The sequence below is a fragment of the Scyliorhinus canicula genome, chromosome 2 (assembly GCF_902713615.1).
Source record: "Scyliorhinus canicula chromosome 2, sScyCan1.1, whole genome shotgun sequence".
NCBI classification, from domain to species: Eukaryota; Metazoa; Chordata; class Chondrichthyes; order Carcharhiniformes; family Scyliorhinidae; genus Scyliorhinus; species Scyliorhinus canicula.
In genome coordinates, this window is record NC_052147.1 from 86,726,093 (window position 1) to 86,740,079 (window position 13,987).

The window sequence follows — 13,987 nt, forward strand, 5'->3', positions numbered from 1 at the left end:
CCATTGTTCCAGTGAAAGCAATCAGAGTTTATCCAACCTCTCCTCACAGCTAATACGCTCCAGACCAGGCAACATCCTGGCAACTCTTCTGTACTCTCTCCAAAGCGTCCACATCCTTCTGGTAGTGTACAACCAGAATTGTACACAATATTCCAAATGAGGCCCAACTATGATTCTGTATAGCTGCTGCATAACTTGCCAATTTTTAAACTCAATGCCTTGGCCAATGAAGACAAGCATGCCGTATGCCTTCTTGACTACCTTATCCACCTGCATTGCCACTCTGTGGCCTGCGGACCTGTACAACCAGATCTCTCTACCTGTAAATACTGTTAAGAGTTTTGCCATTTACTGTGTAATTCCCGCCTGCATTAGACCTTCCAAAATGCATTACCTCACATTTGTCCGGATTAAACTTCATCTGCCATTTCTCCACGCATGTCTCCAACCGATCTATATCCCGTTGTATCCTCACAATCCTCTTTACTATCCGTATCTTCACCAACCTTTGTGTTGTCCACAAACTTACTAATCAGACCAGCTACATTTTCCTCCAAACCATTTATATATACAAGTAGTCCCCCTTTATAACGTGGGTGTTGGGGTCCAAGACCCCAACCCGCGTTGTATCCGAGCCGCGGATATCCATGATGGGGGTTTTAAATTTATTTAAAAATCTATGCTAGCGCTTCCCATTGTGAGTCTACGGGGGGCGGGGGAAGAGGTCAGACCCCTGTAGACTCACAATGGGAAGCGCTAGCATAGATTTTTAAATAAATTTAAAACCCCCATCGTGGATCCAATTAAAATTTCATCGGCCGGCTCACTTTGATCCGGAGAAGGAAGCTGCTCTCACTGAAATCAGCCGGCCGCTGAAATTGACACTGCCGGCTGCTCTCTCCCTCCAATCCAACTTTTAAGTTTTAATGTTTCTGATTGGAGGGAGAGAGCAGCCGGCAGTGTCAATTTCTTTTTTTTTTCCTCCGGCTCGCCCCCTCTCCCCCCACATCCTCCAACTAGACCCCTCTCTCCCCCACACCCTCCGGCTCGCCCCCTCTCCCCCCACACCCTCCGGCTCGCCCCCTCTCCCCCCATACCCTCCGGCTCGCCCCCTCTCCCCCCACACCCTCCGGCTCGCCCCCCTCTCCCCACACACACTCCGGCTCGCCCCCTCTCCCCCCACATCCTCCAACTAGACCCCTCTCCCCCCACACCCTCCGGCTCGCCCCCTCTCCCCCCACACCCTCCGGCTCGCCCCCTCTCCCCCACACCCTCCGGCTCGCCCCCTCCCCACACCCTCCAGCTCGCCCGCTCCCCCCCTCTCCTCCCCCGTCCCCCAACACCCGCAGGGCCCTCCTCTCTCCCCCAACACCGGCAGGGCCCTCCTCTCTCCCCCAACACCCGCAGGGCCCTCCTCTCTCCCCCAACACCCGCAGGGCCCTCCTCTCTCCCCCAACACCCGCAGGGGGGTCTCCCCCCAACACCCGCAGGGGGGTCTCCCCCCAACACCCGCAGGGGGGTCTCCCCCCAACACCCGCAGGGGTTCTCCCCCACACCCGCCCCCCCCCCCCTCCACTCCCCCCCACACCCGGCCCCCCCCTCTCCCCCAACACCCGCTGCCCCCCTCTTCTCCCCCCCAACACCCGCCGCCCCTCAACACCCACCCCCCCTCTTCTCCCCAACACCCGCCCCCCCCTCTTCTCCCCAACACCCGCCCCCCCTCAACACCCGCCCCCCCTCAACACCCGCCCCCCTCTTCTCCCCCCCAACACCCGCCCCCCTCTTCTCCCCCCCCCAACACCCGCCCCCTCTTCTCCCCCCCCCAACACCCGCCCCTCCTCTTCTCCCCCCCAACACCCGCCCCCCCTCTTCTCCCCCCCAACACCCGCACCCCCTCCCAACACCCGCCCCCCCAACACCCGCCCCCCCTCTTCTCCCCCCCTCCCCCAACACCCGCCCCCCCTCTTCTCCCCCCTCCCCCAACACCCGCCCCCCCCTCTTCTCCCCCCCTCCCCCAACACCCGCCCCCCCTCTTCTCCCCCCCTCCCCCAACACCCGCCCCCCCCTCTTCTCCCCCCCTCCCCCAACACCCGCCCCCCCCTCTTCTCCCCCCCTCCCCCAACACCCGCCCCCCCTCTTCTCCCCCCCTCCCCCAACACCCGCCCCCCCTCTTCTCCCCCCCCAACATCCGCCCCCCAACACCCGCCCCCACTCCCCCAACACCCGCCCCCCTCCCCCAACACCCGCCCCCCCCTCCCCAACACCCGCCCCTCCCTCCCCAACACCCGCCCCCCCCCCCCCAACCCCCGCCCCCCCCTCCCCCAACCCCCGCCCCCCCCTCCCCCAACCCCCGCCCCCCCCTCCCCCAACACCCCCCCCCCCTCCCCCAACACCCGCCCCCCCCCTCCCCCAACACCCGCCCCCCCCTCCCCCACCACCCGCCCCCCCCTCCCCCAACACCCGCCCCCCCCTCCCCCAACACCCGCCCCCCTCCCCCAACACCCGCCCCCCCCCCCAACACCCGCCCCCCCCCAACACCCGCCCCCCCTCTTCTCCCCCCTCCCCCAACACCCGCCCCCCCTCTTCTCCCCCCTCCCCCAACACCCGCCCCCCCCTCTTCTCCCCCCTCCCCCAACACCCGCCCCCCCTCTTCTCCCCCCCTCCCCCAACACCCGCCCCCCCTCTTCTCCCCCAATACCCGCCCCCCCTCTTCTCCCCCCCTCCCCCAACACCCGCCCCCCCCTCTTCTCCCCCCCTCCCCCAACACCCGCCCCCCCCTCTTCTCCCCCCCTCCCCCACCACCCGCCCCCCCTCTTCTCCCCACCCCAACGCCCGCCCCCCTCTTCTCCCCCCAACACCCGCCCCCCCTCTTCTCCCCCCCAACACCCGCCCCCCTCTTCTCCCCCCCCAACACCCGCCCCCCCCTCTTCTCCCCCCCCCCCAACACCCCCCCCCCCCTCTTCTTCCCCCCCCCCCAACACCCCCCCCCCCTCTTCCCCCCCCCCCCCCCCCCCCCCAACACCCCCCCCCCCTCGGCTGTGTCAATTTCAGCAGCCAGCTGATTGTTTCAGTGAGAGAGCAGCTTTTTTCTCCGGATCAAAGTGAGCCGGCCGCTGAAATTGACACTGCCCGCTGCTCTCTACCTCCAATCCAACTTTTAAGTTTTAATGTTTCTGATTGGAGGTAGAGAGCAGCGGGCAGTGTCAATTTCAGCGGCCGGCTCACTTTGATCCGGAGAGGGAAGCTGCTCTCTCACTGAAACAATCAGCTGGCCGCTGAAATTGACACTGCCGGCTGCTCTCTCCCTCCAATCAGAAACATTAAAACTTAAAAGTTGGATTGGAGGGAGAGAGCAGCGGGCAGTGTCAATTTCAGCGGCCGGCTGATTATTTCAGTGAGAGCAGCTTCCTTCTCCGGATCAAAGTGAGCCGGCTGCTGAAATTGACACAACTGACAGTTGGGGTCCATAAACCCCCCCGCGGTATATCGCGAACCACGGTATTGCGGAGCGCGGTATAACGGGGGACTACTGTACTACAAAGGTCCCAACACGGATTCCTGTGGAACACCACTAGTCTCAGCCTTCCATTAAGAAAAGCACCCTTCCACTGCTATCCTCGGTCTTCTATGACCTACCCAGTTCTATATCCAGCCAGTTCTATAGACTTGGCATTTTCTCAAGAATTAAAAGTAGTCATCAAAAATACAATGAGAATAAACACAATATATAGAAAATTTTCACCTCTAGTTACCTTATTTGACTGTTTTAACAAAACAAGCATTTTATAGCAGTTTCCTTCGGCGAGTACAGTTATTTTTCTTTATGTACTGTCACCCTCTATACTAACTGAACAATGCTTAAAATCCAGCCCAATATTACAATACAATATTATTCCTCCAACAGCACTTCAAAAGTACTTCATTGGATGTGGAGCCCTTTGGTACATCCTGAGGTTGTGAATCGTGGTACATAAATGGAAGCCCTCCTTTCTCTCAAAGGCTGCCATAGCTAACTGCTAGCTTGCACGCCAGTGGCAGAGTAACTCTGGATCAGCTCCAGGGTGGTCTGAAATTGGGAGCTCCATTGAAATAAACGGGGCCACTGTGGTATGTAGACAGAAACACCACAATAGTTCTGATGGGAATGAGGCCTTAAATGGTATGTCTTTGATGCGCAATAAACATTTGAAAATTAAATATATTGTTTTCTTGATCATGTTTTGCTGCCTTATTCTGCCTATTAAACAGAAAACAATGGAACAAAGCAGTTTCAAAACCAAAATGTTCCAATTTCTAAACTACACAATGAGTTTGTAGCTATTTCAAAAATATTATGGGCAGGATTCTGCTTTCGCTGGACTAAGTCCCCATGCTGGCGGGAAAACCGGCGCGAACCACTCCGGCGTCAACAGCCCCCGAAAGTGCAGAATTCGCCGGCACGGTGAATTGCCGCGGGGGGCGCTGCCAACAGCCCCCCCCCCCCCCCCCCGGGATTCTCCGACCCGGTGGGGGGGTCAGAAAATCCTGCTGTATATCTATAGTAAAGATGGGACCTGCCAAAATGTTAATTCTCTGCATCTGGACAACAAAGATTTTAATTTAAGATTCATATCTTTTTCATAAATTAATCTGAACTCCGAAGAAACACATTTTTTTCCATTTAGAAATCAGCAGTGTTAAGAAAAAATACAATATATTCCCAATTTCTCTCCTTTTGGTAAATACTTGTAGCAAAACTAGTCAAGCCAGAACAGAACAAAGTTACACTTACCAAGCTTCCAAGAATTTATCAGTGCTGGGCTTGGTCTCTAAAGTGAGACGCTTTTCAAACTCAAAGCTGTGTATGGACCTCAGCTTTCTTAACAATGGGGCATCGCGGTCTGGTTGCAAAGTCTCAGAACGCACCTTCACTGGGGAGCCCAGGCTCGGCCCGTTTTGAGGCCCGTTTCTGGCACCCTGGGTGTTCTCATCCTCTGTAACACCCTGTATTTCCAAAAGAAAAGAAAGTGATTTACTGCATCTGTCACTGGGAAATCACAGAATAATACAGCACAGAAGAGGCCCTTCTGCCAATTGAGTCTGCACTGACACATGAAAAACACCTGACCTGCCTACCCAATCCCATTTGCCAGCACTTGGCCCAATGTTAAGACATGCCTCGCTCTCATCCATGTACTTTTTAAAGGATGTGAGGCAACTCATCTCAACCAGCCTCTGGATAAAAACGTTTTTAACGAGTCTTTTACCAGTCATCCACTTTTCTTTTGGTTTTGCAACTTTATTCTTCTTCATCGCCCACTCAGCTGAGCAATTACTTAGCCAGTTTTTTGAATTAGTTACCTGTACTGTAGATTTTATTTTTAGATGGCCTTTGGGTCATTGTTAAACTGAAACCCCATTTATCCTCTCCAGTGGACATAAAATAATTTAAATTAAACTTATATGGTTCATTTAATATAGTAAAACATCATAAGTAAAACATCAGAAGAGCCACAGAAAAAGATCAGGACAGATGACCAAAAGCTTTGCCAAAGAGGTAGGTTTTAAGTAGCATCTTAAAAGAAGAGAATTCGAGAGGTGGAGAGGTTTAGGGAGAACGTTCCAGGGTTCTCAATCTCAATGGTATCAATGGTATTATCCCTCCCTCGTTAGCATTCCCTCTGCTAGGGGTAGAGGTTTGTATGCCAGAAAATAAAGTTCCACCTTAATCAGTATGCTTGATCAAGATTGATCCCCTGGCTTGGTGGTAATGGTAGAGTGGGGGAGATGCCAGGCCATGAGGTTACAGATTGTGTTGGAGTACACTTCTGCTGATGGTCCACAGCGCCTCATGGATGCCCTGTCTTGAGTTTCTAGATCTGTTCGAAGTCTATACCATTTAGCATGGTGGTAGTGCTACACAGCACAATGGAGGGTAGTCTCTCTGTGACAGTCGGTACTTTGTCTCCACAAGGGCTGTGCGGTTATCACTCCTACCGATACTGTCATGGACAGGTGCATCTGCAGCACGTTGTTAAGGGTGTTTTTCCCTTTTGTCGGTTCCTTCATCAATTGCCGCAGTCCCAGTCTAACAGCAATATCCTTTAGGATCCGGCCAACTCGGTCTGTGGTGGTGCTACCGAGTGATGAATTCCCCCATCTAGAATACATTCTGCATCTTTGCCACCCTCAGTGCTTCCTCCAAGTGGTTTTCAGCGCAGAATACTGATTCATCTGCTATGGGGGATGGTACGTGTTAATCTAAAGTAGGTTCCCTTGCTCAAGTTTGGCCTGGTCCCTTGAGACATCATGGGGTCCAGAGTCATTGTTGAGGACTTCCAGGGCAACTCCCTCATAACTGTATACCACTGTGCCGTCACCTCTGCTGGGTCTGTCCTCCTTGTGAGACATCACATACCCAGGTGGTGGTGTCTGGGACATTATTTGTAAGCTATGATTCCATGAGTATGGCAATGTCAGGCTGTTGGTTGACCAATCTGTGCAACAGCTCTCCCAATTTTAGTACAAGCCCCCAGATGTTAGCAAGGAAGACTTTGCAGGGTTCACAGGACTAGGCTTGTTGTCGCCTGGGTGGAGGCCAGGTGGTCCGTCCGGTGGTTCCTTTGTTGCGGTTTAATACAACCGAGTGGCTTGCTAGGCCATTTTGGAGGGCATTTAAAAGTCAACTGCATTGCTGTGGGCCTGGGGTCACAGGTGGGCCAAACCAGGTAAGGTCGGCAGGTTTCTTCTCTAAAAGGACATCAGTGAACCACATAGGTTTTTATGACAACCGCCTTTAATTCCAGATGTCTAGAGTTTAAATTTTACCATCTGCCGTGGTGAAATTCAAACCCGGGTCCCCAGAGAATCCTCTGGATCACTGGATTACTGGCCCTGTGACAATACCACTGTGCCACTGCCTCTCCCAAACTAATTTGAAACCAGATGGTTCATGGTGACTGACCATCGATTATAGGGAATTAAACAAGGTAACTCTGTTAGCAGCCCCCATCGTTGCTACGAGTCCCGAGATCATGTTAAAACAGGGACTCCAGTCAACATTTTTCACGTTATTGGACATTAGCAATGGCTTTTGGTCCATTCCATTGGACAAAACATGCCAGTACAAGTTTGTGTTCACTTTCCAGGGACAGCAGTACACAAGGCCTGTCTTCTACAAGGCTGCCACAACTCCCCCTCCATCTTTCACAGACAATTGGCGAACGACTTGTCAAAACTTTCCCGACCTGAATGCCTTGTTCAGTATGTGGACGACTTGCTCCTACAGGCTGAAAATAAGGAAGAGCACATTTCGCTTCTTTCGGAATTATTAGGACTCCTCAAAGAAATTGGATGCAAAATGAATCCCAAGAAGGCCCAAATTCTCCAGGAAAAGGTCACTTATTTAGGTACGGTCATCACGCATGGTAAGTGTGAAATAGAACAAAAACGGATAGATTTGATTATAAAATTGCCTTTGCCCCAAAATGTTACAGCACTCCGGTCATTTATAGGACTGGTCGGTTACTGCAGGAACCACAGACAATTTCGCCACCAAAGCAGCCCCACTTTCCGAGCTCCTTAAGAAACAGGCCCCATGGAAATGGCTTCCACAGCACATGGATGCCGTAGACACATTGAAACGTGCCCTGAGCACAGCCCCCACTTTGCAAGCCCCAGACCCACACTCCCCCTACACGATAGAGGTAGCGACCACCGATCGAACCCTTTCGGCCGTACTCCTACAGGAAAGGCACGATCGTTTAGGACCCGTAGCCTATGTGTCACGAGTTTTAGATAAAAAACACAATAAAAAACTTTTATTTAAAAAAAAATGACTACTCTTCTGACGCCACAGGGCAGTTAAAGGCACAAGTTTGCTGAAGCCCATATATCAATATATTAAAGGGCAGCACGGTGGCATATTGGTTAGCACAAATGCTTCACAGCTCCAGGGTCTCAGGATCGAATCCCGGCTTGGGTCACTGTCTGTGTGGAGTCTGCACGTTCTCCCTGTGTGTGTGTGGGTTTTCTCCGGGTGCTCCGGTTTCCTCCCACAGTCAAGATGTGCAGGTTAGGTGAATTGGCCAGGCTAAATTGCCCTCAGGGTCCAAATTGCCCTTAGTGTTAGGTGGGGTTACTGGGTTATGGGGATAGGGTGGAGGTATGGGCTTGGGTAGGGTGCTCTTTCCAAGAGCCGGTGCAGACTCGATGGGCCGAATGGCCTCCTTCTGCACTGTAAATTCTATGAAATCTATATCCTCAAATTCTTACTGCTCTTGGAAGGTCACTCAGGCAGTGGAGTAACGGCACTTATCCTCGCCCTGCCTGAGGACCCCTATACATTTGGTCAGCCAAGCTCGGGTAGTGGAGCAATGGCATTGATCACCGCCCTACCCGGGGATTCCACCCATTCTTGCCCTGCCGCGGATCATACGCACCCCATTCGGAGAATTATTTTCGAAACTCTTTTGCTGTTCTTTTTACAACAGTGGTTTAAAGAATGCACTTTCGCCACAACTTTTGCCCCCTTTCCGGCGACCCTTCGGTTGTTATCCCCCCACCTGCTATTTACATGTTCACATCACTTGGCTGAAACGAGTTTGCAGTGGACGGAGAAATTCTCCACCCATCAAACACACGCTGCGAGAGTGCTCGCACTGTGACAGAATGTTTTCTTCTGATGTCGTCTGCCAAATGGTTGTTTAAAAAATTGTATTCCCAGGAAGGTACAGATAGCTGAAGACAGAGAAAAATACAGAGAAGATGAAGACGAACCGGATGATCTGCATCATGATCGCCGTTGGAGCAATACAGTTGCGCGCGTTACCCACCCCTACACCCCTCACCATACAGGCTCTAAACATTACTACCCAACACGACACCCCCAGCCGGGACATTACACCACACATAGACACAGCCACTGATACCCCCACATGGTGTGAGAATATCATAATATGTGCGACATGTGTACCTGTCGTACACATTATAAGCCCTACTGGCAATAGCCATATTGTGCAGTGTTATCCAGACAACCAGACTTCGGAAATGGAGAAGAGGAGCCTCCCACCCTCCAGTATACACAGACACCTTTTCTCGGACTCCAGCAAACCCCACATTCTTTCTGAACCCTTCCTCCTGAATACATTCCGCGGTTGTTGTTTTGTTAATAAAGTTACTTTCTTTGTACATTAGTGATAAGTAGGAATGTGATGCTGCTATTGGTTATTTTGTATTGTAAGATACGTCCTTTGGTTATTAGATAGCAGCATGAGTGTAGTCTAGTGAGAGACAGTTAGAGGTTCCCCTTTTGTGTAAAGAGTCTGAAATGTATGTTTAAATGTTAAATGCCCCCTTAGGATTTTTTTTAGACATGTGTTGTATTAGGGAAACCTGGGTAAATAATTTGACCCATAGGACAAAGTAGGGTAGAACCGGTCTTGGATTGAGGGTACCCGGCATGTCAGAGAACAAGAGAAGATCCAGTATTATGATCCTTCACGCTTCGCGTAAAGGATCAAGAGGGCAGAATGTAGTCATTTGGGATGGCCACTTACAACCAGGAACAGAGAAGGTCTCAAAGCATAGCGGGGAAAATGGACAATGCAAGATTGATGCAGGCTCAGATCCTGAAATGTATTTTGCGAGTGAGGAATCCAGACGGTATCAAAACCCCAACTGATTAGCATTTGATGGACCATCTCCGCCAAAGGACTGATACTTGAGCGACCGGTACAGTCCCAGACATTTTGGCACCACTCCCTGTACTAGGGAAGTATAAACAACAGGCTCAGTGACAGCTTGCGACACGCCCAGCCATCAAGGCACCCGCCCCTTTATTGGTTCGCATCGAACACAGTGATCAAGAATTACCTAATTAGTGGGGTCCAAACTGAAGGACCGCCCAAAAGAGCGCAAAAACCTCCAAGCATAAAAAGAGAAATCACCATGTGTTCAGCCTCTTTTGGACCTGGCGCTCCGGCAACGTCCATCTCCAATCACAGCACCACTAGAAGAAAGTTCAAGTTCAACGCCCGCTACCAGACGGATGAGCCTAGCTGAGCAGCAGTTACTTCTACAGACCCGATAAATCCAGAATCAAACAATGGCCACTGTTCCTCTGACCTAAGCCGGGAGCCTGAAGTTATGTACAGGTTGTCATAGTCGATAGGTGTAGTTTAACTAGTAGTGTTTATGTTGCATGATTAATTGTGTGCGTAAATAAAGTACCCTTCATCTTGAACTAACTAACTGGCGTTTGCTCTTTGATCGATACTCGGTTGAACCTTGTGGTGGTATCATTTGATACCTGCCGACTCTGAGCAATAGAATATTGATATCCACAGAAAGGAGGGCAACCTCATTGACTGTCATATTTACAGTAGGTAAAAAAGGTAACACTGTAGCAAGTGGTTAGGATCTGAAATGTTATTCCTAAGAGTGTGACGGAGGGTGGTTCAATTGAGGTATTTAGATTATATATCAGAAAAGGTAGAATGCACAGGACTATGAGAAGAAGTTGGGAGATCGGCATTAGGGATCACCTCTTTCCTTCAGAGAGTCAGCACCCACGCAGCAGTTCAAATAGCCTCCCATTCTTTGGTTCTATGCCAAAGTTTAAAGTTTCATTATCCAGTACTAAAATTGTTGATCTTGACTAACAAAAGTTACAAAACACATAACTTCACAGAAAATTAATTTATGCATCAGAGAATTAATTAAAATAAAGACCTGAATACATATAGCACATTTCACATTAAGATTCTCCAAAGCATTGTGCAACCAATGAATATTTTTGAAATATTGCTCCGGTTTTAACGTTAAAAAATGCAGATGCCAATTTGGTAAACATTAATCATGGCCAGATAATCTGCTTTAGTGGTGCTTGTAGATGGATAAATATTGGTTGGATCACCGGGGAGATCTCACGGCCTTTGTTTGGCTATTGCCATAGGATCTTTTACGTCCATTTGAGGGCAGACAGGGCCTCATTTTGAAGAGTTTGCTGAAAGACCAACACTGCAATACTCCTTCAGTACTGCTCTGGAGTGTCATTTTAGATTTATAGGCTCAAGACTGGGACTTGAATCTGCACCTTCTGGATCAGTGGGCAAAGTATTAACACTATGCCAAGGCTGACGTTCACAATAAGAGCACAATTTCACCTCTTCAATCACCATAAACTCTGATAATGTATTGTACGTTACATAGCATTAATGAATCTACCCTGTAATTTACCATAAGCAAAGTCATGGAAGAACCATTAGTGAAGGATCATTTATCATCTTGGTCTCAAGAGTGGTTATGTTAGGGCAAGGTGCTGACCAAAAGGACTTTAAATAGATTGAATTTACAGTGCAGGAGGCCATTTGGCCCATCGAGTCTACACCGGCTCTTGGAAAGAGAACCCTACCCACGGTCAACACCTACATCCTATCCCCATAACCCAGTAACCCCACCCAACACCAAGGGAAATTTATCATTGCCAATCCACCTAACCTGCATATCTTTGGACTGGGGGAGGAAACCGGAGCACCCGGAGAAAACCCACGCACACACGGGGGGGGGGGGGGGGGGGGGGGGGGGGGGATGTGCAGACTCCGCACAGACAGTGACCCAAGCCGGAATCGAACCTGGGACCCTAGAGCTATGAAGCAATCGTGCTATCCACAATGCTACCATGCTGCCATAAAAATGATTCTTACTGCAATTAGCTTCAGCTGGCCCCTACAGACATCTCTGGGATGCCACTAAAGCATTAATATTTCTTACAAAAACATTGAATTCAATTCTCAGAGACAACACTCAGGCAACTGTCTCTTAAAACATATTGAAAAGTTGATATAGGAACCACACAGATATTTTTCAGAAAGGAGTACAATTTTCATGGAAACTAATGGGTACTAATCTTAATAGGCTGGGACCTAACAACAGTTCAATTCTAATTTGATCAGTAGCTAGAAGCAAATGATCAATTACTGAGCAGCAAGTAAATTTCTGAGCTTATGACTAACAATCTAATGATGGTTCTTCAATATAATATACAATTTATACCAAAACCATTATACCATAACTCTACATGGTACAACTGGGTTAATTAGCTTCGGAAAATTGATAGTAATTGCAGATCTTTAGGGATTCCTACATTTAATAAAAACAGTCAAGTCCAATACAGACACAAATAGGAAAATGAAAAATATCACATCTGAAAATAGTGACATTGGCCCTTAACGTTATTTGGCCCTTTGCTGTGACTTCTGAACTTTTTTTCCCCACAGGATACCTACTTGTGCTTCAAACTCCATGTCATCGAACCACATAATTCCTACAGGAGGAGGTCATTCGTCCCATCGAGACTGCATTGACCCTCTGAAAGAGCACCCTACCAAGGCCCCCACTCCCAACCTCACCCCATAACCCCACCTAACCTTTGGACACTAAGGGGCACTTTTAGCATGGGTAATCCACCTAACCTGCACATTGCAAGACTGTGGGAGGAAACCCATGCAGACAGAGGTAGAGCGTACAAACTCCACATAGTCACTCAAGGCCGGAATTGAACCTGGTTCCCTGGTGTTGTGCTATCCACTGTGCTGCCATGATGGATAATCTGCTATTTTATCACTACAGCTTAGTGAAACAATAGCTTTATTGTGCTGGATTCCAGGTCAAGCCCTATTTTTGAATTTATTGATCCATCATTAATAGATTTATAAAAACACAAATTTCTATAGAACATAGTTTTGCGCAACACCTTCACAAAGATGGCCAGCAAGAATATAACAAATATTATAGTCGCTATTGCAATGTATAAACTCTGCCATTCACTTAAGATACTGAACCTAGGGGGCAGCACGGTGGCACAGTGGTTAGCATTGCTGCCTCACGGCGCTGAGAACCCGGGTTCGAATCCCGGCCCTGGGTCACTGTGTGGAGTTTGCACTTTCACCCCGCGTCTGCGTGGGTTTCGCCCCCACAATCCAAAGATGTGCAGGTTAGGTGGATTGGCCACGCTAAATTGCCCCTTAATTGGAAAAAAATTATTGGGTACTCTAAATTTATTTAAAAAAAGATACTGAACCCAATTTACCTTGCAGCCAGCCATCTTCATTTTGTTCCTGTTGATGTCCATTTCTTCCCAAACATCCTTCTCTCCAACATAAGGAGCTTGAACATTATGGGATTCTTGCATTTCTGCCATTCTTTCAGGGCAAATCATGCCTGGAATAACATTCTCACCATCGCTGAGCTGTTCATCCTGCAGTACCTCATCAGTGTTTTCTTTCATTAGATCTCCTGGCACCAGTGAAGCATTAGCAATTCTGCCAAAACACAAGTAGCAAGACACTTCATACAGTCAATTTTTCCAAGGGAGGCAATAAAAGCAATTACTTGTCTGATTGACAGAGAAGTGGTGGAAGCAGATTTAATAGTAACTTTGATGAGAAAATTGGATATACACTTGAATAAAGGGGTGTTGGGGGGAGGGAAATCAGTGCTATAAGGAAAGAGGACGGGAACGGGACAAATCAGATAGGTTTGATTCCCCGCTAGGTCATTTTCCCTGTGTCTGCGTGGGTTTCCTCCCACAATCCAAAGAAGTGCAGGTTAGGTGGATTGGCCATGATAAATTGCCCTTAGTAACCAAAAAGGTGAGGGGGGGTTATTGCGTTATGGGGATGGGGCGGGGCGGTGCAGAATCGATGGGCCGAATGGCCTCCTTCTGCACTGTATGCTCTATGTTCTTTCAAAAAATAAGTATATGTACAAGGACTGAATGGATTCTTCCTGTGCTGCAAAGTTCTAGACCCTCTCTTGAAAAGCTGTCATGTGATCCATACAAAAACCAAGTTCTAAAAATAAATGCATGTTTCTATTATGGAGTGAGATCCTGCAGCATGTGTGTTATGGTAAAATCCTATTATAAGTCAGCTGCTTATGAATAAAATCTGCTTTCCAAAACACAACTCATCTGAAGCTATGTTCTTGCAATCAGTTCTAGTTGTCC

At 49.3% G+C, this 13,987-nt stretch overlaps 1 protein-coding gene across 3 annotated transcripts in view; it reads right to left on the reverse strand.

Moving 5' to 3' along the window:
- The window catches only part of LOC119955646 (tau-tubulin kinase 2-like), a 355,242-nt gene that overhangs the window by 80,063 nt on the left and 261,192 nt on the right, over nt 1-13,987 (reverse strand). For all 3 annotated transcript variants that reach the window (XM_038782088.1, XM_038782072.1, XM_038782081.1), the window contains exons 11-12: nt 13,070-13,301; nt 4,772-4,983 (exon numbers count right to left, since the gene is read on the reverse strand). In XM_038782088.1, the coding sequence (XP_038638016.1) occupies nt 4,772-4,983; nt 13,070-13,301 (444 nt within the window). The remainder of the gene's footprint in view (nt 1-4,771; nt 4,984-13,069; nt 13,302-13,987) is intronic.